The sequence below is a fragment of the Hermetia illucens genome, chromosome 1 (assembly GCF_905115235.1).
Source record: "Hermetia illucens chromosome 1, iHerIll2.2.curated.20191125, whole genome shotgun sequence".
NCBI lineage: Eukaryota > Metazoa > Arthropoda > Insecta > Diptera > Stratiomyidae > Hermetia > Hermetia illucens.
Window position 1 is genome coordinate 173,971,076 of NC_051849.1, and position 24,456 is coordinate 173,995,531.

The following is a 24,456-nucleotide window of genomic DNA, read 5'->3' on the forward strand; positions in this document are numbered from 1 at the left end:
CCAGAATAACGTATTTATCATAGTAAACATAGAATTTGAATCGCTTTGTGAAATACCTTTTAACTTCTCCCGCCATTGGGAGTTCACTTCAGTTATGTAATGTTGACGGATAAGATCCCGCGCGATCTTTAGAAGTGATTTGAACTCAACCAATATGGGATGATGATAGTCCCCATATTTCCGATAGATTTTGTTGACGCGAGTGAGCAGAAGGCTTTTCAGTTTTTTCAACCGTTTTATGGCTGCAGTTTCATATCCTTCCATATTATTGCGAGGTTTAATCTTAGGGACGACTTGTTCAATTGTCTCCAGCGTCAAGTTCTCCTACTTGAGAAGATAGTGAAGTATTTCCTCGTTTGTCAAGTTCCTGTCACCTGGTGCAATTGTACTTTCGTTTTCCCCATCATGAGGTGGACATTCCTCTCGATATCCCCGAATAAACCTCTCTTGGAATTTCTTCCAATCTGGTTGTTTAAAATTCAGCCTGTGGACGCCAGTGTCCATCGGCAGAAGGCGAACTCTTCGTCCATCAAACAGAACTTCAATAAGAATAGCGTTATGGTCGCTACCGTAAGGAAGAGTCTGTAGTTTCCGTTGAGGATTCCTAAAATTAAAGTTCAAGCGCGCGTCAGCAATACACAAACCCAGATAGGAATTTGCCCTCGGCAGATTGGACTCTCTGACCCATACAATTCGCATTTATACTCTATCTGGTATTGCTCTATCCAAGATTTGAGGAATACCCCTCTGGGATTGTTTGTGGCGTTTAGTCACGAGGTATGCTTAGCATTCAAGTCGCGATCTATAATATAATAATTATGCAGCCTATTCAGTTCGAGTATCGTGAACAGAGAATGGAATTCCTCCTTGAACTTGACTCGATTGTTTCCCACTGCATAGACTGGAAGAATGTATAAATTCCCTTCTCTAGGCAGTGAAAACAGAATACAAGAGACGTCGATACACTCAAAAGTTTCAAATTCAGGCCTGTTAATATACCTGAAACGGTAATGGCGACCCACAAGTGTTCCGGTACCACCTCCCCCATCGCAATTTTGTCTATCGTTGCTCACGAATTCAAAATCCTTGAATGTTATCGAATGCCTCGGATTGAGGTGGGTTTCTGAAATCAAGACTATGTCAGGCTATTGTCTGGCAGCGAAATCAAGGATCTCCGCTCTTCGATGGATACCTACGGTGGAATTCACATTAATCGCGATGATCCGGAGACCATCTAATGGTACCGCTGTGACTGCAGACCTAGCAGCAGGCATGCTGTTTATGTAAATATTCTGTCATGCTGTTTATTTTTGTATTGTGTACGTGGAGCGTATGCTGCATGTTTTCACACATGGTTAGTATTTTATTGAGGATGGTGTTCATCCCGCCACTTGCATCTTGTTGGGACTTCTTAGCTCCCCCTTGTCGAACTACTTCTGCAAATGGGATCCCCGAGACGATTGGTGTCGAAGGGACGGTACCGTTCAACGCCGCTGACACCTTCGTCTTTTGGGCCGATCTCGGTGCCTGCTGCCTTGTGACCTTAATGTTGCGGTATGCAGGACATCCACGGTACGACGCCGGATACCCTCCGCTTCCGCAGTTGAAACAGAAAGTTTTTTCCTTGCTTCAGTCAGCGAACATTCGGATGCGGTATTGTCTTTTCCACACTTTACACATCGTAAGGTCATTTGACAGTTCACTGCCGAATGACCATATCGCTGGCATCTTCGACACTGGACTATTTCGCCCCTTAGCAGGCGCTCAAAACGAATTTCCTGGTAATTAAGGGACCTGATGCCGATCAAATCGCTTCCTCGGCTCTCCGGGCTTATCTGCACGAGGAAGTGCGTCAGGATTCGGTTTTCCAAAACGGATCTCCTCGTACTAAAGCGTGACACTGAGAAGAACTTGACCTCAGTTCCCGTCTCCCGGAGCATTTTGAGAACCTCATCGGGTTCTTCCTCCGCATCCAAGCGTTTCAGAAGGAAGGTTTGCACCTTCTGTTCCTTTGGAGTGTAGATGAGATGAGGAGCCTTCACTCGCTCGGGGACCTCTCGTGCGTTTTTGTAATCTGCAATTTTGTTACATTTGACTTGGACTCTCTCGGCCTCCGTCTTTTTAATAAGAAAATTCGAGAGCCCCACGCTCCCACATCGGAAATATGTGTACGATCAATTTATACACCTGCAATGTAATACAGTATTATGGTGATACGCAAAGTTTGTTTGGTATGTTTGGTATACATACAAATGTATGTATATCTTGTAGTTAAAAAAAAGCGTGAGGGAATATTTTGGATTTTTAGACATATACGAATGGAAAAATATGGGTAGAAAGTTTCTCACATAAGATGAACACCAAACCATTATACATAAGTGCCAGGGTCCGGTATGATGATGATTGATTATTGATGATTGATTTACTGTATATAGTACTTCCGGCTCTTCCGAAATTTTCCGTCGCCAGAGGGTCAACGTATCATATTAATTACTAATGAATAATAGATCAATGGAAATGCATTCAAAAATGTAGAAAACTTAACACTCATCGTCTTTAAAATGCAGCAAATAGCATCCTCCTAAGATTTTAACAAGTTTCCCACTTTTTTTCACACCGCTAAAGACGATTTCGGCTATTTTTCGTTTGGAAACAAAAGTTATTGACAGTGGTTGGGATAGGTCTGTTATGATCACACCGCGGATCAGATCTAACATTAATCGGAAATGAATACTTTCTTGTGTCTTGTGCTTTCTATAATATTAGCTGTATTCCTCTTCTTCAAGAAGAAGTACTCTTACTGGAAGGATCGCGGTGTGAAATATGTAGAACCCTCGTTTCCGATGGGAAATTTTCCATTTGTGCGGGCACATTTTAAAGACTTTATCGCTAATTTATATAAGTATAAAGAGAACAGCCCACTTCTTGGAGCTTATATCGTTACGAAACCTGTGGTAATTGCAGTTAGTCTCGACTTCATACAAAAAGTCTTAGTGAGTGATTTCAGCAGCTTCCATGAGCGGGGAATGTACGCGAACGAAGCTGATGATCCACTATCTGCTCACATGTTTTCTTTGGATGGTGAAAGGTGGAAATCCATACGAACAAAACTATCTCCGACGTTCACCTCTGGTAAAATGAAGCATATGTTTCCGATAGTTGTGGAGGTGGCCGATAGATTCAATGACACTCTCGCTAGTATAGTAAAAGTTGAGACCCAATTAGACATGAAAGATTTGTTGGGAAGATTCACGACTGATGTGATTGGAACGTGTGCGTTTGGAATTGAATGCAACAGCTTAGAGAACCCCGAATCAATGTTCCGCCATTATGGGAGGAAGGTTTTTGATGACCCACATCTGAGCCCATTTATGCAAATGCTGGTCATTCAGTATCCAAAGCTAGGGCAGAAATTACACATAAAAGTCCTATCCCCAGATGTGGCTGAATTCTTCTTGGACTCAGTTGGAAAAACTATCGAATACCGCAAAAAAAATAATGTATGCCGTAATGATTTCATGGATTTGCTAATACAACTGAAGAACGGAAGTGACTTGGAAAATGAGAATGCTAAGCAATCAGAAAAACTAAGTCTGGAAGAGGTCGCCGCGCAAGCATTTCTGTTTTTCGCTGCTGGATTCGAAACTTCTTCTACCACGATGATGTATTGTCTCTACGAGTTGGCCCTTAATTCTGATATTCAGGAGAGAGGACGTCAAGAAATTAATGAAGTTTTACTCAAATACAATGGACAGCTAACTTATGAAGCTATTAAAGAAATGAGTTATGTTGACCAGATAATAAGTGGTAAGCTTGCGGTGTTGCTAGTTATAATGCCTTATAGCTTTAGTATTCATTCAATTCTAGATATTTTCCATTTCTTTAAAAGTTCGTTAAAATAGTGCGAATACTCAAAAAGAGTTTGAAACTTTAATTTCTTGTGACTAATCTGAGTGTCACTTCGAATTTAACATTTCAGAGGCCCTTCGAAAGTATCCTCCAGCAGTTTTTGTAATGAGAAAAGCAGTTCACAATTACAACATACCAAACACGAAGTCAATCATTGAGAAAGGAACAGAGATTTTCATCCCAGTTTATTGTATTCACCATGATCCCGAAATATATCCAGAACCTGAGATTTTTGATCCAGAGCGCTTTTCTCCGGAACAAGTAAATAACCGTCATTCAATGTCATTTTTGAGTTTTGGTGATGGGCCGCGAAACTGCATAGGGTTGCGGTTCGGAAGAATGCAATCAAGGATAGGCTTGATAACACTATTAAAGAATTATCGATTCACACCTGGCCCAAAAACAATGATTCCAATCATTTTCGATCCTGAGAAAGCAGTGTTGACTCCACAAGGAAAGATGTTTTTGCAAGTTGAAACAATTTAAAAATATTTAATGCTGAAAAATTAAGAAAATTGGTCAGTAACTTTTAAGCACTTGTAATTAATACATAATACACAATGTTGGCGAATAAAATAATAAATAAACTAGCCTGCAGCAGTAGTTGCGAATAATGACAATTTCTGTTCTATTTAAATTATGGTCAAAGGGTAGTACGGATCCCAGGGTGAAGTGTGGATTGGTTCCCACGATGGAGCATATAAGCTGGGAAACGCTTGCTGAACCAACACCAACAGCTCTACTACCAAACACAATCTCCACCACCACCTGGTGATCGTTTCTTCTTATCGACAAGCAGGATCACTCTTGACACCATTCAACATCAACAACGGTCTAAGAGAAGGGAATGCCCTATCATTCGTCCTCTTTAACCTGGCCCTGGAGAAAGCGATTCGTTAACGACGGTATGGCGAAAGTCATTGCAGACGCGTCCAGAACCCAATATACGTGAGGAGCCAGCGAACGAATCCCAACAGAGCATCCAGACAATACAGTTTCGGTAAAGGAAACGAAAGAATACTGGGGTGGACTTTAGGAGTTACCCGTCCAGCATGCTGAGCATGCTGAGTGGATCACCGCCAAAGGCACCCGCCATGCCAATACGCCTGGCATGAATTTTGCGGATGTTACCGAAGAGGAAGTTCGACGAGCCATAAACAGCTTGAAGATCTGGAGGGGCCTAGGTCTGGATCGGGTGCAGAATTTCTGGTATAATAAATTTACCAGCGTACACAGTAAGTTGGTACACATCATAAATCAGGTCATGAATGTCTATTATATTAGTTATTACCCGTAAAATTTACTAGCGCATATACCCATATACATAACCATGTCTACCTCGAGTAATTGATACTAATATGCAAATCATCATCATCAACGTCGCCACAACCGGTATCGGGTCTAGGCCTTCCTCAATGAGGAACCCCAGAAAGCCCGGTTTTGTGCCGAAGTCCATCTGAGGCAGGGTTTGCTTCGTCTTCTTTTTTTTACCATAGATATTACTTTTATAAGGGGCTGAATCATCCATACGGATTAGATGCCAAGAGTTCGCAATTTTTTTGCTAAGAACCTAGGACTCCGATGAACACATAAGGACTGACAAGATCATTTTCCTATATAATAAGAATGAAATTGTTTTTGTAAGGTGAAATAGGCTCTGTTGGCAGTCAACAACCGTGCGTGTCATCGTCATAACTATTATCGGTTGTGATTTTCGACCCTAGATACGAGAAATTTTCAAAGGTTTCAAAGTTGTAGTCTCCATTTTCATTGTTTTCGTTTGACCAGTGCGGTTCGATGTTGTTCGTGCTTTGGTTTTTGGCGCTGACATTACCGCCACGTACGTCGCCATGTACGCCTGCCTTCATTAATGTACAGCCCAAGATCTCACGCTGCCTGCTCGATCTAGTTGAAGGCATGAGCCTTCAATAGCGCCAATAGCGTAAGCATGGAACAGTTGTTGGGTGGACTTGAAGAGGATTGTGCCCCTCGCATTTACATCTGCATTGCGAATCACTTTCTCCAGGGCGGGGTTGAAGAGGACGCATGGTAGACCATTCCCTTGGCTTAGACCGTTGTTGATCTGGAATGGTATCGAGAGTGATCCTGCTGCTTTTACCTGGCTTCGCACATTGGTTAGGGTCAGCCTACATAGTCAGACTTATCAATTTCATCGGCATACCGAATTCGCTCCTGGTGATGTATAGTTTTACCAAGGCTGTGCTGTCGTAGGCGACTTTAAAGTCGATGAAGAGATGGTACAACTCATGTTCATATTTCAACAGTTTTTCCATTGCTGATCTGTTGCTGATTTATCTGGAGTGATGCCCCTTTGGTATGCGTCAATGATGTTCTGGGCGTATGGGGCTATCCGACCTAGTAAGATAGCGGAAGATATCTTATAGATGGTACTCAGGAATATGATACCCTCTATAATTGCTGCACTTCGTGATATCCCCCTTTTTATGTATCAGGCATTGATTCGCTATCTCATACTTTGAGCATCAGTTTATGAACCACTTGGTGTAATTGGTCGCCTCCATATTTAACCAATTCGATTGCAATTCCATCGGCTCCAGGCGACTTATGTTTTTTAAGCCGGTGTATTTCACCGACTGTTTCCTCTATGCTTGGTGGTGGCAACATTTGCCCGTCGTCTTCATTTGGCGGACTTCCAATTCGGCCATATTTTGGTTGTTCAGTAGTTCATGAAAATACTCAACCCATCGTCCCAATATGCCCATTCTCTCGGAAATCAGATATCCCTCTTTATCTCGGCAGGATGAGCATCTAGATCTGTAAGGCATCCTGCTGACTTCTTTGTGAAACTTCCGCTTCTGGTGCGGTTGCTCCCTGTACTTTTCAAGTTCACAGACTTGTTGGTTCTCCTAGGCTTCCTTGTTTCATCTGTGAAGTCGCTTCTCCGCTCGGAGAATTTCGTGATAAGTCTCTGCGCGTGCCCCCGTTCTTTAAGAATGAAGCATTACTCGAAGTGTAGCGTTAAATTCGTCATCAAACTGACAGTTTTCTTGCGGCTGGGGCAAAGTATGTTTGTGGCCATTTCAATGAAAAGGTCCTTCAGGTGGTTGTGAACATCATTTGTTGATCCTTCGTCTCCGGGCATCTGTTAGCTGCGGTTGTTGCGGTGTCCATTTCCCCCTTATAGGAGTTATGGAGGGCTATGTTGTGAATGCCTTCAGAATTTATTCTCATCCCCACTACGACTCATATGCAAATAACTAAAACAAGTCGGGAAGCTGAACTCTGCAAGGTTTTTTGTATTTCTTTTATAACGACGTTTGAGTGTGAATTTGTCCCATTAGTACGTAGCGGGTAATTTATCCATATATTATGTGAGCATATCCACATTCAGCTGATATTGACATTGAAAGTGTTGAATTTGCAAAGAAGCGACAACTTTTACCTATTGTAAGCTGCCAAACTTGGCAGGATCATGCTATATGTCATCGCCTACATTGTAGCATTTCGTGCTGGTAGAACGAACTTAAGGGGGAGGGGCTCTTGCAGCCAATTACTAAAAAAATATAGCAATATACTATTAATAACTTTATTTGAAAGATTTCGGTATGGAGGTTATCCCGGAGCCCCCGGAGCACCATATAGTGGCAGTCTCCTGATTTTTTCCAGATATTTCGGTTGGATAGTCTCTGACGATGGGTTCGTTAAAGAAATGATCACTTTGGATGCCCCCACACCCACCCACTTTTCCAACAAATATCAAAACTAGGAGCGGCATCGGGAAGTACTAACCAAGGTCTTTCATTTGATACCCCAAATGACTATAAGGGATGACAAAAAAAATGTACACCCCCCTTTTACCTGTATGGGGACCTCCCTCAAGTTCGCTGTAGAGTTATGTAACTCATTACGTGCATGGGCGTTCACAGTTTCCACCTTTCCGGCAAATTTGGTGTGAATCGCTACAACCGTCTCCGAGTAAAATACTCGTATGTATGACGGACAGACAGACAGACAAACCGACAGACCGTAGACCTTAAAAAGCCAAGAAAGGAAAACTAAAACGTCCCCAATGACCCCGCCGTTCATATATATGTAAGTTCACTTTATATTGTGATGACGTCATAAGCTTCTTAGGGTGCAATAAATTTACCAGAAATACGAAATTTTGACCTTCTTTAACTTTGTTAATAATTCAGAAATATGTCCTATATTATCGCTTGTTGATGCCAAATTTTACACTTCTGGGATGAACTTAAGGAGGGGGGCGGTAAATTCCTGAAACATGGTGATATATTATTATTAACTTTATTTGCGCAGAAATCGGAACGAGACTTGTTTCAAACATTTCTCCGCTATGATTCATCCATCCAATGTAAGAAATAAGGTCAGTTTCATTCAATTCCCCACATGACTATATTCTGTGAAAAAATTAACACTCTTCTTTCGCATGTATGAGTAGCCCTCTTCAAACTCCACCCAAAATGGCGCCACTCGCTGCATGTAAGAAGACACACAGACTATATGTTATCACCAAATTTCGTGACAATCGGTTCAGCCATTTTCGAGTGAATTGGCTGTGACAGACCGATAGGCAAACAGACTGAAAGACGGACAGCTATTCAGACATTGAGTCGATTTTATTATGGTTTTATTTCACATAAAACCTTGAAAAGGACTCACCTAATAGCAGCAAAGATAAATAGCTGGGTAGAAGTAACTTCTTCATATATGGAACTTCAACATTTCACTCGAATGTCAATTATTCTCGTTAATTATGACGTCAGCATCTTACTTGCATTGCTCCAGATGCAGTAAATTTGCGTAAAATTGATAACTTTGGCGCTAATGCTCCAATTTTCAGGATATTTGGCATTCGTATACGAGGTACGTGGTGTAAAATTTGGTACTCCTGAGTTTAAGGGGGGTTTCAGTTTATTTCTGAAAGTGATAATATACTGTTAGTAAGTTTATTTGAACAGATATCGGAATGGGACATATTTTTAGGTCTTGATTTCAAATAAGCGCACCATTGGATTTATGGCTAGGGTAGTATTTGAAAATGAGTCCTCTCTCACTTTACAAATGCACATTTTGACTCCTTACTCGCACTCACGTCAAAACAAATATCAGATTCGGGAAGTACTAATCAAGACCTTTTAGTTGATACCTCACGGGACTCTGCACGTATGGTCCCCTTCAAATTCCACGTAAATTTATGTCGCTCACTGTCTGCCCGGGATTCCATAGTTTCCATTTATCTACCAGATTTCGTTCAGATCGGTTTAATCGTTTTGGAGAAAAGTGCGTGTGACTGACAAACATACAAATAGTGAATCTGTTTTAATAAGGTTTTGTTTTACACAAAAGCTGAAAAATGGCGCACCCAGTAGTTTTCAAGTGGTACAAAGACAGACGGAAGTATAAAACAGAAACACGCCCAAATTGAATCAGTGACGAAAATGTAAATCGAATTGAACATAAAACGGGTTTAGTGTTTTATTCCAAAATACCTCTTAGTTGTCTAACACAAGTATTATAACCTTATCCCCATAATTTTTCACAACAAAAAGGGTTTCTAGAAGAAAATGTATGGAACTTTGAAAGTTTTATTGGCTACTGTCATATAGAATATCACTTCCCACTTTCGTTAAAACATGAATATGAAATTAGCGTTACACCACAAATAGACGAATCTAAGGGAGTAACTAACATTCTTTCCAGAATCCGGCAAGTAAGTAAGTAATCACCTCGAAGCCCGCACTATTTACATAGGAGTTATGAAGTTATGATTGAATATATGAATTTAAATCCATTCTCAAAATATATACCCCCACCTTAAACTTACAGCAAGCAAGATAATAATACAGTTACAATATCCCGAAACCTTAAAACCTAATATATTAATTTCTCTCGATTCTCTCTACTCCAAGGTGCATTCCACCTTTCGGAGTAAGTATTCCTTTCTCTGGGTCAAAAATTAGGGGGATTGCAGTCTTGGGAGATGGTTTGAACCGATAATTTCTTAATAAAGTGATAAGACCGATTCGTGTTTGCATCCGACCAAAACGTAACCCTACACAATTTCTAGGGCCATCACCAAAACTCAAGAATGACATTGGGTGCCGAGTTTTTATCTGTTCTGGTGTAAAGCGGTTTGGATCGAAAGATTCAGGATTCGGATATATTTCAGGATCATGATGAATACAGTATGCTGGGATCATTATTTCTTGTCCTTTCTCAATAATTATTTTAGTATTAGGTATTTTATAATCTCGAGCAGCTTTTCTCCTAAGAAATACGACTGGTGGATATTTGCGAAGCGCCTCTGTGGATGGAAATGCGTGGAAAATTCAAATAAATAAAATTCAATGAATAAATTGAACGTACCAGTTATTAATTGATCAATATATGTCATTTCTTGAACGGCTTCATAAGTCAATTTGCCTTCATGTTTCTCTAAAATGTCTTTGATTTCCTGTCGGGCCTTTTCCTGGATATCGGGATTCAGTGCCAACTCATACAAAGAATATGTCATCGTTGTGGACGATGTTTCAAAACCGGCGATAAAGAATAGAAAGGCTTGTGCTGCGACCTCTTCTATAGTTAATTTTTTCGTCTGATTAGAGCTTTCATCGTCAATGCTCTCTCCGTTTTTCAGTTGGATTAGGAAATTCATGAAATCATTCCGTTTAACATTATTTTTCTCGCGATAATCGATTGTTTCACGAACTGTATTTAGGAAAAAGTCAGTGAGTTCTTTCGGAAACAACCTAACATGCAGCTTCTTTGCTATGTTGGGGTAGTTAAGAGCTAACAATATTTTTGGCCCAATTGTAATATCTTCGAATACCTTCCTACCGTAGTATCGGAATACTGAGTTGGGATTTTTCAAACTGTTACATTCTATCCCAAACGCACAGGAACCAATCACATCTGTTGTGAATCTGGCGAGTAGATCTCGGAGTTCCAGTTCTGATTCCGGTTTGACAATATCTGCGAGAGTAGCATTGAATCGATTTGCCACTTCTACCACTGTCGGGAACATGAACTTCATCTTGCCAGAGGTGAATGTCGGAGATAACTTCGTGCGTAGAAATTTCCATTTTTCTCCATCTACGGCAAACATGTGGGCAGTCAAAGGATCATCTACTTCATTCGAGTATCCTCCACGTTCATGGAAATTACTGAAATCTTTCACTAGGATGTTCTGTATGAAGTCGAGGCTTGTTGGGATAATTATTGGCTTCGCTATCATGTAGGCGCCCACAAAAGGGTCTTCATTTTTATGCTTGTAGATCTTGAGAGTGAAATCTTTAAAATGTGCCTTCCGAAATGGTAGATTTCCAAGGGGAAACGTCGGTTCAACATAATTCACACCGCGATCTTTCCAATACGAATATTTCTTCTTGAAATAAATAAAAATTAGTGACACAATGCTAATGAAAGACCACAGAACAATAGAAAAAGTATCCATCTCGGCTGGAGCTAGAAGACAACTAACTTCGCATGGTAATATTTTCCCTGCTAAAGTCCAATTTTTCCATGTATTATGTAGAGATGATTAGATATCAAACTTTTAAAGCTCGCATGAGGCGCGGTTTTTAATTCTAGCATTGCAGACCAGCTTGTTGTACATACATGTACGCCCTCTCCAAGTTTGCTGGTTCTATTCTCACTATGTAGACCCACAGTGTAGCTTTTGGTGTCTGAATCGTGTAATGACCTTGAAATAGATGTTCAAAATAGCTTTAATTAATTTCACTTGTCTATTTATATACTGAACTTGACACGGAAGTGGAATAAAAATAAATAAATAAATAAATAAAAGATCATTCCATTTTCGACTTAAAATTTCGAATGTCGTAAATAACGCATTCCAGCAACCACTTTTTAAGGTTTTCTGTAAAACTAAACCTTATTAAAATCGATTAACTGTCTGTCTATCTGTCTGCCACACTGACTTTTCTCCAAAACGGCTTAACCGATCCGAACGAAGTTTGGTGGACAGATGGGAACTATGAAATCCCACGCATACAGCGAGTGACACAAATTTAGATGGAGTTTAAGGGGGTTCCCCATTATGCAAAGGGGGGATTTAAAAATTTTTTCACCGGATATAGTTGTTTGGGATATCAGATGAAAGGCCTCGGTTAGTACTTTCCGAAACTGATATTAGTTTTGGCGTGAAGTGCGCGAGCAAGGAATCAAAATGTACGCACTTAAAGTGAGAGAGTACTCATTTTCGGAAAGTACCCAACCTCCAAATCCGAAAAAAATCAGAAAAGTGCGCTTAGATGAAACCTAGGCCTTAAAATATGTACGATTTCGATATTTGCTCAAATAAATTTATTAATAGTATATTATCAACTTTTAGAAATTGACTGAAGACCCCCTTAACGTCATTCTAGAAATAACAAATTTGTCAACAGCAAAGAGAACAATATACTGCATATACGTGCCAAATTTCATGGAAAGAGTGTGAAGCGTATGAGGTTGACTATTATCAATATAGGGCTTTCCATCAAGTGATTTATTTAAATCGATTTCTAAGAAATAGAGGGCAATGGAATTTTTAACTATGTGACATGAAACTGTCATGCACTCATCGCTCCTCACATCTTCTTGTTTTGCTTTAGCTTTTGTCCCGTTCACAAGCGGGATCGAATCGTCGTGATCGGTTTCGCCATTTTATTTTATCAAATGCCTGATCTAGATGCAATCTCGAGTCTTTTAAATCGTTGTTTCGGCTGGCCTTTTGGTCGTTGACCATCGATTTCGATGTTTAGACCCATCGTGACAAGTGAATTTTCGTTAACGCGAATTACGTGACCATGATCGCTGTAACCCCATATCGATCAAAACGTGTCACGCCGCTAGTCCAACACAACATCTTCGTCTCCATTACCGCAAGACGACGTTCATTGTCTTTTATAATCGGTCAACACTCAGAACCATAGAAAGCGACAGGACGGATGATATTTCGGTGAATTTTAGATTTGAGATAGAGAAAGAGGAAAGGGCGCTTCCTTGGTGAACACCAACAAAGCACGAAGCTGTTTTGATACACCCGCCCCAATTGGAACTTCAATTTTCGGATCGTGGTAGAGTGATTACATTGCGGCTGAGAGTTCTTCTGGTCTTAAGTATTGTCTTAGAGCATGCCAGATGGTGCCCAGATAGCTGAGTGGTAAGAGCACAAGACTTTCGTACGGAAGGTCGTATTTTTTTTTTTTTGAGAAATATGGTCATGTCAGGTATTAAATCAAATGTGTTGATCAGCCCTTCTGGACAACTTTCCTACTTTGGCTCAAAATGTGACCACCAAACAGGGAAGCAAGTCTCGTTCTCGGAACCTATCCAAGCGAAAAATCTGAAAAAAATTACAGTGATGCGCCTATGGAAAACTTAGGGCTCAAATAAAGTTAATAATATTATATTACCGTATTTTAGAAATTTACCCGAAACCCCCCTTAAGTTCATTCTAGAAGTAATAAATGTAATTCCTGAAAGCTGAACCCAATCTAAATATCCAATAACTTTGTTATTATTGAAAGTTAAATTTCTGCATTTCACGACAATATATCACAAGTGGTAGATTTCTAGTGCACCGAGCGAAATTTCAATTGTTTATTTCACTTATCTGAACAATGTGTGATTAGTAGATTATAAGATCTCAATCAACAATTATGTAAGTAATATCTTCCGCTCGTTCATTGCTGCAAAGCGTTGTACATATAAATCCATTGAATTTCGATGCAAGCAGTGTCTTTATCAACTGCAGACTATTGAAATGCTCATTATCTCGCTCTGGAATGCTTGGAGTACTACTGGACAATGCTAACTGCGCCCAGTGCAATACTCATATTTTAGTGATGCTTGAAACGGAATCGTTGAAAGACGCATTGCCCTAACCGAAATGGGGTTCTTATCGATTATTTTGTTATTTGTGATTACTTCAATAACCCTAATTTATATTACTTTCAAATGGAAATACACGTATTGGAAAAAACGCGGAATTGTGTATATGGAGCCGTCTTTTCCGTTAGGCAAGTTGCCAATAAAGATGACGTCGTTGCCCGACTTCATGAAGGATATTTATAGATATAAGGAAACGACTCCACTTGTTGGACGCCAGTTATTATAGTGGTCCAACTGGAGATTATCCAAAATATCCTAGTGAAGGACTTCAGCAGCTTTCATGACCGCGGAATGTAAGTGAATGAAGAAACAGATCCCTTGTCGGCGCATATGTTCAATTTGGAAGGTGAAAAATGGAAATTTGTCCGAGCAAAAGTATCACCCACATTCAGTTCTGGAAAAGTGAAATACATGTTTTCAGCTGCGATGCAAGTGGCTGACAGATTTGTTGATACTTTCGATGATATCGTTAGAACTGAATCGCAGAGAGAGTTGAGAGACCTGCTGGGGAGATACACCACTGATGTCATCGGAACGTGCGCGTTTGGAATTGAGTGCGACAGTTTGAAAGATCCTAATTTCATTTTCTGTCAGTATGGAAGAAAAGTCGCTAAGGAGTCAAACCTGAACCCTATTTTGTATTTTTTGATAACTATGTTTCCCAATTTAGCGAGAAGGCTAGGGCTGCAGATTATAGCAAAGGATGTGACCGAATTTTTCATCGGAACCGTTCGAAAGACTATTGAATATCGCAAAAAGAATAACGTGCAACGCAACGATTTTATGGATTTATTGATTCAAATAAACAAGGATGGAAATGAAGCTGGTCAGCATTCGGCAACTACAAGAACACTAACTTTAGAAGAAATGGCTGCCCAAGCATTTCTGTTTTTCGCCGCTGGCTTTGAAACATCTTCGACCACAATGATATTTTCCTTATATGAACTATCTCTGAATCAAGGTATTCAAGATAGGGGTCCCCAGGAAATCAATGATGTACTGACCAAGCACAATAACAAGTTGACTTATGAAGCAATGAAGGAAATGACATACATCGAGATGTTAATAAACGGTGCTGATTTTAGAATATTCTCCTCTAAGATATGAAAATTTGGTTGGATTTTTTAGGGTGATGAGAAAATTCTATTATACGAATAGATAAAAGGTCCCGCAGTTCAAAATACATTGCAATATTTTTAGAGACGCTTCGGAAGTATCCACCAATTGGAGCATTGATGAGGAAAGCTGTACGCGATTACCCTGTACCTAATTCTAATTTGGTCATCAAAAAGGGCGACGAAGTACTCATTCCGTCTTATACTATTCACCATGACTCTGAAATTTACTCGGATCCAGATATATTTGATCCAGAAAGATTTGCGCCGGAAGCAGTGAAAAAACGCCATCCGATGTCATTTCTAGCTTTTGGTGAAGGTCCCATGAACTGCGTGGGATTACGTTTTGGAAAGATGCAAACTCGAATAGGCTTAATAAAATTACTGAAACATTTCCAATTTTCACCTTGCCCAAAAACTCCCATTCCTATGGTTTTTGACCCTTACAAAGGTGTCTTATCACCAAAGGGTGGATTGTTTTTGGATGTTAAACGAATTTAATTTGTATTAATTGAAAATATATGTATGTTTCCCACATTTCTGTTGGCAGAAAGTAAATCAGTTTATGTGTTTATTGTGATATATTCAATTACTTTATAGAGTTCAGATTCAATTGTTTGTATAACTAAAGCCACTAAAGCCAGTGAAGTCTACCCAGAAAAGGTAGTGGGGGGCTAGGGAAATGTCGACGAAATAAAAGTTCTTCATTGGTATGAAACAAGAAATGCTTTGAATTAGTCACACAATCGAATACCGGCAGCACTAGTAAGCCGTATACGTCGGAATACCGGAAACTCAGCGCTTCGGGTACAAAGGTTTTCTGATTACCTTACATAGGGAACTCTCTATGTGCGCTCTTCCATTTTTCCGTAGCTAAGAACGCAAGGTGGGTAAGGGTAGTGTAGGTCCCAGGGCGAAACATGGATTAGTACCCACGAAGGAGCCTAAAACCTGGGAAACGCCTCCTGAACAAACACCAACAGCTCTACTACAAAACCCTATCTCCACCTCCACATGGTGACCGCTGGAAGCTCTTTCTTTACGAAAAGCTGCAGACGAAGAAGCATGAAGATGAGTCTCCTGCGCCTAAAAACGGGAGAAACTGGTCTTCCAGGTTGGAGGTTGGGTAGGGCTGACAACCCTAAATGGAAAACCAACGTTACGACGCCACATAAGGACTCTCGGACTGGAGTGACCATACAACGCCGAACCCGGCAACGACAACCGAATAATGATTTGTGCATTTTCTCATGGAACGTGCGCTTCCTGTACAGAGATGGATGCCAAGCAGCTAGCCGATACCTTGATGTAAAAGCGTTGTAGCGAATGCGGCCTCCTCGGCAAGAGCCACCAACCATATATTATAGTGACCGTCCAATAAACCATGCGCTTGGAGTAGGTTTCTTAGTCAGCCAAAAATGAAACCTGCTGTTATCGGCTTCGAAAATATAAGCGAATGGCTATGCACTTTGCGTTTGCGAGGCAAATTTTGAAATATAAGCCTCATTAACGTTCACGCCCTTACAGAGGAGACTGGAGAGTCACAGAATAATACTTACTACGAGGCAGTAGAACGAACCCTCGAAGCCTATCAAAATCATACTTGCGGATTTTAACAGCCAAGTAGGGACTGAACCCGTATTAAGGCGTTACGTTAGCTGACATAACTTACATCTAAATACAAATGATAAAGGGCTGCGGATTATTTAATTAGCAGTGTCGCACGATATAGTTGTTGAAAGTACCTGGTTTGCGCGGAATGCGGTTCATAGACAAACGTTGGCCTCTGCAGTCGGGATCACTTTCAATCAAATTCACCACGTATCAATCGAACGCCGTGACTTTACAGCCTTGATGAATGTCAGAACATATAGGAGGCCAATATAGACTCGGATCATTATCTCGTTCGCATGGTGCTCCGACTTCGAATAACACCACCACCCAGAATTCCTTCGGCCAACCAGATGAGGGTTAGCACTGAAGCCATCCGCAACATAGCCTTCCGTAACACCTTCTTGGCCCCAGCCGGAAGAAAAGTCGGAACAGAAGAATACTACATACCGAGTAATGTTGCATTCTCAAAGAACGCGGGCTCGCGCAGATACTTATCACGAGCTCTAGCAAGGGGAGAAGTGATTTCACTAGCCACACTGCAAAGAATTGTGTTCTGGGCATCATCGGTGCCATAAGGACCACATCTGACGCAGCTTTGAATGCATTACTCAATTTGTAGCCCTTGTAATTGTTTATTCAGAGCACTGCAATGAGAACAGCTCATAGACTAATTCGATTAAATTTATGAGAAAACAATGAATGTGGGGTGCATAGGGCATTGGGAGAACTGAATCCGGTTTTCGCAATGCCTTCGGATTCCCAGATCCCCATACATCTGTTTGATAGAAGATATGAAGTTATCTTGAAACGAAGAGAAAACTGGGATGAACCAGAAAAATCCGTGTCACGATGACGCCTTCAATACCGATGGCTCAAAAACAGAAAATGGTTCTGAAGCAGGAGTCTACCTCCCGAATATAAACGACGAGTGGGCTTTTCCTTTAAGACAATATACAACAGTCTTTCAGGATGAAGTATATGCGATCCTAAGGGCAGCAACGTGGATGATTAACGAGCGGTTGAAAGGCAGGTGCATCGCAATCTGTAGCGATAGTCAAGCTGCATTGAGGACGTCGAGAGTACTACTCGATGAGGAATGATCACCTCAAAAATCGTTCAGGAATGTAGAAATCGATTGAACTCTGATTCGGTGGATTTACTCTGAGTACCTGGTCATTGTGGTGTAGAGGGAGATGAAATCTCGGATGCCTTAGCAAAAAAAGATTGAACATTCCCCATGTCCGGACTGGAACCAACAATTCGTGTGTTAGTAGAATAGAATGTTCAGAATAGGAATTATCCAAGATGATACGTGTCCATCCTGTAGTGAGGAAGCGTAATCCACGGAACATTTTCGATGCGAGTGGTCCGCCTATGGACGCATTAGACATCAGATTTTTGGTGCAGATGTGCCCCAACTGCAGCAGATACCATCACATCCACTAACGGAAATCTTGCGATACGTAAACGAACCCAGAATATTCCGTTAGACGGGGAAATCGAGAACAATGGACCACTAGATCCTAAGTGCCCAGAGGCTTTGCATTTCCCCACCTCAAACACACACATACACATATAATTGTATGATACTTACTTTCAAAGTCACAAATGCAGTTAACTCCGTAACAAACACAAAAGCTTTCGTATCTAATGTGTCCACATTTCTCAACTTGTTTGCACAACTTGGAAATCATTCAATTAGTTTCGTTTCAGCAAATTTCTGAAAATATAATGACGTTTTCAAACTGGTAATTGTAATGCCTAAAGTTTAAAGAAAGATTTATTTTCCGTTGATTATTCCACTTTTGAATCACCCACCAAAGTATATATTTTCTTATTTTCACAATATCCCTTGGAAAAATACGTTGAACGTATTTCCTTTCAGACTTCAAAAATAAAATCTACAGAAGCACGAGTGCAAAACCCTAAACAAGAGAGTTGTCGGAAAGTTGAAAATGTGCCTCTCCAAAAGAATGTACGTAGGCCTATCTTGCGCATATTCACTTTCAATCTCCAATGCGAAGATAAGATATTCTAAACATTGGACTTAGTATGGCTAGTGGGAGCAACACTCGGCCCGTATTCAAACTTTAGTACGCGTTTAAATTGTGTGAAAATGGATTGTTTATTTATTGTGTCTTCCATCGTGATTGCTTTAATAACATTTGTCTATTTAACTTTCAAATGGAAATATTTATACTGGAAAAATCGCGGTATGCAGTATTTGGAACCTTCCTTTCCGTTGGGAAATATTCCTTTCAAAAAGATACACTTCACGCAGTTCTCCGTTGACGCTTTAAAATTGAAAGAGACAAGTCCACTTATCGGAGCATACTTAGTTACTAAACCAGTGGCAGTACCGCTTAAGGTGGATCTTATTCAAAATATTTTAGTGAAAGATTTTAGCAGTTTTCATGATCGTGGAGTGTATGTGAACGAGGTTGATGATCCCTTGTCCGCTCATATGTTTAATTTGGACGGTGAAAGGTGGAAAACCGTCCGAACAAAACTTTCTCCAACGTTTACTTCTGGGAAAATGAAGTTTATGTTTTCAACTGTGGTCGAAGTCGCTGAGCGTTTCAATCATACCTTGGCGGGCCTTATTAAAATAAAATCTGAGATAGAGTTAGTAGATTTGCTTGAAAGATTTACAACTGATGTGATTGGATCTTGTGCTTTCGGAATCGAATGTAATAGCTTAAAGGATCCTAATTTCATTTTCCGTCACTATGGACAAAAGGTCACCGAGGTTCCTCTACTGAGGCACCTTTTTGTCTCAGCTTTTCCGAACTTTGCACGAAAGATACATATGAGAGTTATAGATAAGGACATTGCAGATTTTTTCATAGAAACAGTCCGTAAGACCATTGACTATCGTGAGAAAAATAATGTGCGAAGAAATGATTTTATGGATTTGCTGATTGAAATTAATAAAGATTCTAACGAGAATAGCGAAGGTGTTGGGATATCTAAGAAACTGAGTATAGAAGACATGGCCGCCCAAGCTTTCTTGTTTTTTGTCGCCGGTTTCGAAACGTCTTCTGCGACTATGGTATTCTGTTTGTATGAATTGGCCTTAAATTCAGATATTCAGGAGAAATGTAGACAAGAGATCGATGATGTTTTGAAGAAATACGATGAAAATTTGACTTACGAAGCAATTGAAGAGATGACATACCTCGACCAGACAATAAAAGGTAATATTCCCATATCTGCTTTTTTCACTTACTTCCTTTCAAAATTGTTTACTTTATTCGACCTTGAAAGTTGGCGAATAACCTATTTCCAATTCTGCCTTGCAGAGACACTTCGCAAATATCCACCAATCGGATTTTTGATCAGAAAAGCTGTCCGTGACTATCCTGTTCCAAACACGAAAGTAGTGATTGAAAAGGGAATGGAAGTATACATTCCACTTTATGGAATTCATCATGATCCAGAAATATATCCGAATCCCGAAAAATTCAATCCAGATCGATTTTTGCCGGAAGAAATGAAAAATCGCAGTCCTGGGTCATTTTTAGCATTTGGTGATGGTCCGAGGAATTGTGTAGGGCAGCGTTTCGCGAAAATGCAAACCAGAATTGGTTTAGTAACTTTGTTGAAAAATTATAGATTCAGAACTTGTGTGAAAACGCCTGTTCCAATGGTTATCGAACCATTCAGAGGAATACTTTCCCCGAAGGGTTCTAAATTGTTCCTGGAGGTTGAAAAGGTGTAAAAAGACCGTATTCAGGGAATATATGTAATTTCTATTTTGTTAGTTTTGTTAATTTCAAGACGTAATTTAATAACATCATTACTGTGATTTTTATTTGTCAATGGTTACTTAATAAAAATGAGCTTTAATATTGTATTTAGATGTACAGTGATTTCATATCGAGGCTACTTTTCGAATGGCATTCTCGGCAGCATGTTTTACTAGTGGGTCCTCTAAGGAGTTATGACACCTCGAGATTTTCAAAAAAAAATGTTTTTCTTTGCGGGTTAGATGAACTTATGATAGTTTTTGGAATTTTTTAAGCATTAAACTTTTCGAAAATTCAATCGAAAAATATAATGTATTCCTGGTATTGGTTGTGCTAATGTGTAGTGTCCGCGGCTTAGCGACGCGAATGATATTTCATCCGCCTTTTCTGCATTCAATGATGTGTTATATTCCCTTTATCCACACATTTCTTCTACACCCCTTAACTTTCCCAATTATCTCTTTCAAATTCATAATTCTCATCCCGTTCTTCATTTACATATAATAGTTAATATTTTACAATAATTAACTTTACAACCTAACAATTGGTCACTTTCCCCTACATTCAAGAACCCAATTTCATATGAACAATTTTGTGGCGGAGCTAATTATTTATAGATGCTTGTCTGGCGTTAGAACTTTTAATTATCTTCCTCGTTTACCGAAGTGATCAACATAGCTGGTAAAGTCTACGCCCCACTTTCTCCGACACCAACATCAGACACGCAAACATCTTCTCCTTAATGCGGTTAGTTCAACAACTATTAAGTCAGCTCGAAGAGGTGCGGGCGGAGATACGTACAATTAAAAGGCAAATTCATTCCGAGAATTCATCCAGGAAGACATCTCAACGCTCTCGGTGGAGGTCAAGTATACAGCGCAGTTACAAAGATCTTCGTCCCAAGGGTATATGTTGATACTACCGGAGGTTCAATTTCAAGGCCATCAAATGCTTGGTGCATGCAATTGAACTTCACAACGCCTGTCTATTTTCAACGGAAATATCATATGAAAATGCACTTCCCTATTGGCACGGGCGCCGATATAAGCTTTATATCGCAAGCATATAAAAAGAGACGTTCCAAGACTGCAAGGTAAAGTCAACGTCATCAGGAACTGCAAACTCCGCAACGATCACGTAACCAAGATGTGCAAGCAATGGCGAAGCAAACCCGATCGAGAACCAACGACAGGAAACCATCATGACAATACACGTTCCCGAGAGACATCTCGGAACCAAACTCTCTTTCGACAACCAGCAGTGACAAACTCAATGAAAACTTACAGACGAAATGGATTTGCTGATTTTTACCAGGCAGGACTTCAGTAATTTCATACATCACCAGCAGTTCAACCATAAAAACACCACAAAGCCTCAGCTGGCATCACGGTACGGCCAGTAGAATTATCCTAATTTCCTTGAAATGAATCACTGGCAGGGAAGTCCTATGGCGGTGCTAATTTCGTCTAGACACTTATCTGGCATTAGAATTTTTCGCCTTTCTCTTCTACCGAAGTTATCGTCCCCTAACTCAGTAGAAGAGACAGTCTATTCACAGCTCTCACTTTGTGAACACCACAATGAGAAGCAGGATCGATATTGGATTTAAATAAACATGTCATAATGTAAACACGGCTTTCATTCAACTTCTGCTATTTACCTAACCTAGCAATTCGTAAAATTCCAAATTTTATGTTTTTATAATTTTCAAATTGCCCATATTTCGCATTATTGTATGCAAGCAGGTGAGTGATCGTGGTTAAGTGAATGCAATTCTATATAATACAAGACAGAATTGTGAAGTTTTTGTTGTCGCTAAACCAGCGTGGATTTTTCAGTTGCCATGTTCAGCCGAATGGGGATTAGCGGGACCGGCTGATTGGATGGCCAACTGGTCGACTGGGCAAAGGGGATTAATGTTTAGTGCTTTGAAGAGGGAAAATCCAGAGGAAACATCTGGTGTGGAGGAGTCGATTAGGATTGTCTGGTTCGCGTCATTTTCAGTTGGTGCGTTTATTATTACGAGTAATTCGCGCATACGTTTTCGTTCCCAATTTTTCCAGGAGCAATTCCTTGGATTCATCTATATGAACAGCGATTCCGGTCCGGAAGACAGAAGTCTGCAATCGAAGAAGGCATCAAGTGACCCAAAGAAATAAGAGAACGAGAATTTCGAATGGCCGAAGGACTTCGATCCCATAATTGAACTAAATAGTAAAGAAATTTCAACCTGAATTTCTGGTGCGGCGAGGAGCGTCAATTCTTTACATGGGTGTGTATTATCGGATGCATGTAATTTTCTCCATCGAATATAGTGATCTCGGACATCAATGAAAGGTCTCAATTACTTTCCGAATTTGATATTAGTTTTGACGTGAATTTTAATGAATTTTAAAGCGCGAGTAAGGAGTCAAAATGAACGCACTTAAAGTCAGACAGGACTCATTTTCGAAAACTTCCCAACACAAAAATCCGAAAAAATCAAATAAATCGCTTAGATAAAATCTAGGCTGAGAGCTCCTGTTCTGTACATGGGGCGTATGTTCCATGAGGAAATATGCCAATCGTTAGCGCGTTTTCGATACAACAACGTACAATCCGAGGTTCCTTTTGTGGTTTTGTAGTTGTTGTAATTATTTTCTTTGTAGGATTATCAATCCTGGCCCAACCTGGTTGACCATTTCAGGAGTAGGAGTCTCAACTTCATCCTTCTTCGTCAACAGTTTCCAATTAAGAAATAACTCCCAACGAACACCACATGAAGGTCAAGCTAGGCTTTGGAAGTAGTAGTATTGGTTCAGCAGTAGTTTGTCAGGTTTTGTGCAACATCGTGGATGCTATTCATTCTCCTTAGGGAGTTGCCATGCAATAGATCTCGCGATTTGAGAATGGTGAACGAATGGCTTGGCTTAGAAGTGGGTGGTGCCGAACAGAGCAGTGCCAACTTCTTTTTGTTTCAAATGAATAAACCGGCATCAGTCATAGCACTCCAAAATCAGTTTTTGTTTTTGAGGATTGGTGGGTGATGTCGAAAAAATTTAAAAAAAAAAATGTAAAAATTGTAAAGTGTGCTTAAAATATTAATGCATACAGTCAGCTAAAAATTGATAGACCAGTAGCTTATTCCAAACTACAATTTTTATTTTACCATGTGGATATATATTTTGGGAGCAACTTACCCCCTTCATCAGTACAAAGTAGCTTTGCATCATCCTCCATTTCCACAATCATTGGCGACATTTAGATCAGATACTCCTGTCAGCGCAGCTGAAGTCAAGGAAACAATAAAACGAATGAAATCGAGGAAAGCAACAGGACCTGACGACATCGCATCTGAGCTCTGGAAAGCGAAGAGCTGGGACCCACCACTGTGGCTCAGTGAATTTTTTAATCGGGCTATTCAGGAATGTAGAACATCATCTGACTGGCCAGAAAGTACCATAGTTCCCATATGGAAAAAGAATGTTCAAATTACCGTCTGACCTGGTTAATTTCCCATACCATCAGCCTTTTTGAACGCATTCTTGGGAACAATTTTAAATCGTTGAATTAACCATGAACCAAGCCGGATTTGTCAAGCACACCGGAACTACTGACGTAATACACGCTGCGCGGTTGCTCATGAAAAAACACCGTGAGAAATGTCGCCCTATTTACATTGCTTTTCTGGATCTAGAGGAAGCGTTTGACCATGTGCCACATGAATTCATCCGCTATGCTTTACGACAACACTTGCCAGAAGAAGTCGTGCGCTAGCTTCGATTGCTCTACCACGATCCGAAAAGTAAAGTTCGAAGTGTGGCGGATGTATCAAAACCGTTTCGTGTCTTTGTTGGTGTTTATCAAGGAAACGCCCTCTCACCACTCCTCTTTGTTCTTATAATGGACACGTCTCATGGGACATCCAAAGTCCCGCGTTCCATATATTGCTTTTTGCAGATGAAGTTTGCCTAGTATCTAATAGCCCCATGGAACACGGTCTCAGATTGAATCTGAATAAAACTGAGTTTTTTGACTACTGGTCCCCATGAAACAGGCAAAATCACTGTCAACAACACTGATCTGCCCAGAACGGAGCGATTTAAATATCTCGGGTCAATGCAATCAGCCAATAGAGGACTGCGTTATGAAATTGCTTCACGCAATTACGCAACCTGGATGAAATGGCA

General features: G+C 40.3%; 4 protein-coding genes across 4 annotated transcripts; 3 read left to right on the plus strand and 1 right to left on the minus strand.

Annotated features, from left to right (window-relative positions):
- The first annotated feature begins 2,656 nt into the window (after positions 1–2,656).
- LOC119646530 (cytochrome P450 6A1-like) lies at positions 2,657–4,408 on the plus strand. The gene is made up of 2 exons (XM_038046995.1): positions 2,657–3,807; positions 3,980–4,408. The coding sequence occupies exons 1-2, from the start codon at positions 2,727–2,729 to the stop codon at positions 4,393–4,395; spliced, it is 1,497 nt and encodes a 498-aa protein (XP_037902923.1). The 5' UTR covers positions 2,657–2,726; the 3' UTR covers positions 4,396–4,408.
- Positions 4,409–9,450: 5,042 nt separating this feature from the next.
- On the minus strand, positions 9,451–11,370 carry LOC119646529 (probable cytochrome P450 6a14). The gene is made up of 2 exons (XM_038046993.1): positions 10,279–11,370; positions 9,451–10,216 (listed from the first exon to the last, which is right to left on the minus strand). Exons 1-2 carry the CDS (start codon positions 11,363–11,365, stop codon positions 9,792–9,794), a joined length of 1,512 nt encoding a protein of 503 aa, XP_037902921.1. The 5' UTR covers positions 11,366–11,370; the 3' UTR covers positions 9,451–9,791.
- A 2,728-nt stretch (positions 11,371–14,098) lies between these two features.
- Positions 14,099–15,425, plus strand: LOC119646723 (probable cytochrome P450 6a21). The gene is made up of 2 exons (XM_038047305.1): positions 14,099–14,881; positions 15,010–15,425. The coding sequence occupies exons 1-2, from the start codon at positions 14,140–14,142 to the stop codon at positions 15,423–15,425; spliced, it is 1,158 nt and encodes a 385-aa protein (XP_037903233.1). The 5' UTR covers positions 14,099–14,139.
- A 3,184-nt stretch (positions 15,426–18,609) lies between these two features.
- Positions 18,610–20,330, plus strand: LOC119660833 (cytochrome P450 6A1-like). The gene is made up of 2 exons (XM_038069707.1): positions 18,610–19,735; positions 19,841–20,330. The coding sequence occupies exons 1-2, from the start codon at positions 18,655–18,657 to the stop codon at positions 20,257–20,259; spliced, it is 1,500 nt and encodes a 499-aa protein (XP_037925635.1). The 5' UTR covers positions 18,610–18,654; the 3' UTR covers positions 20,260–20,330.
- The last annotated feature ends 4,126 nt before the right edge of the window (positions 20,331–24,456 follow it).

Bases quoted from the DNA above. Each gene is read 5' to 3' on its own strand.
- LOC119660833 (XM_038069707.1), top strand. From the start codon at position 18,655: ATGGATTGTTTATTTATTGTGTCTTCCATCGTGATTGCTTTAATAACA. The intron at 19,736-19,840 runs GTAATATTCCCA...TCTGCCTTGCAG, and splicing joins CCTCGACCAGACAATAAAAG to AGACACTTCGCAAATATCCA.
- LOC119646529 (XM_038046993.1), bottom strand. From the start codon at position 11,365: ATGGATACTTTTTCTATTGTTCTGTGGTCTTTCATTAGCATTGTGTCA. The intron at 10,217-10,278 runs GTACGTTCAATT...TTCCATCCACAG, and splicing joins TATTGATCAATTAATAACTG to AGGCGCTTCGCAAATATCCA.
- LOC119646723 (XM_038047305.1), top strand. From the start codon at position 14,140: ATGTTCAATTTGGAAGGTGAAAAATGGAAATTTGTCCGAGCAAAAGTA. The intron at 14,882-15,009 runs GTGCTGATTTTA...CAATATTTTTAG, and splicing joins CATCGAGATGTTAATAAACG to AGACGCTTCGGAAGTATCCA.
- LOC119646530 (XM_038046995.1), top strand. From the start codon at position 2,727: ATGAATACTTTCTTGTGTCTTGTGCTTTCTATAATATTAGCTGTATTC. The intron at 3,808-3,979 runs GTAAGCTTGCGG...TTAACATTTCAG, and splicing joins TGTTGACCAGATAATAAGTG to AGGCCCTTCGAAAGTATCCT.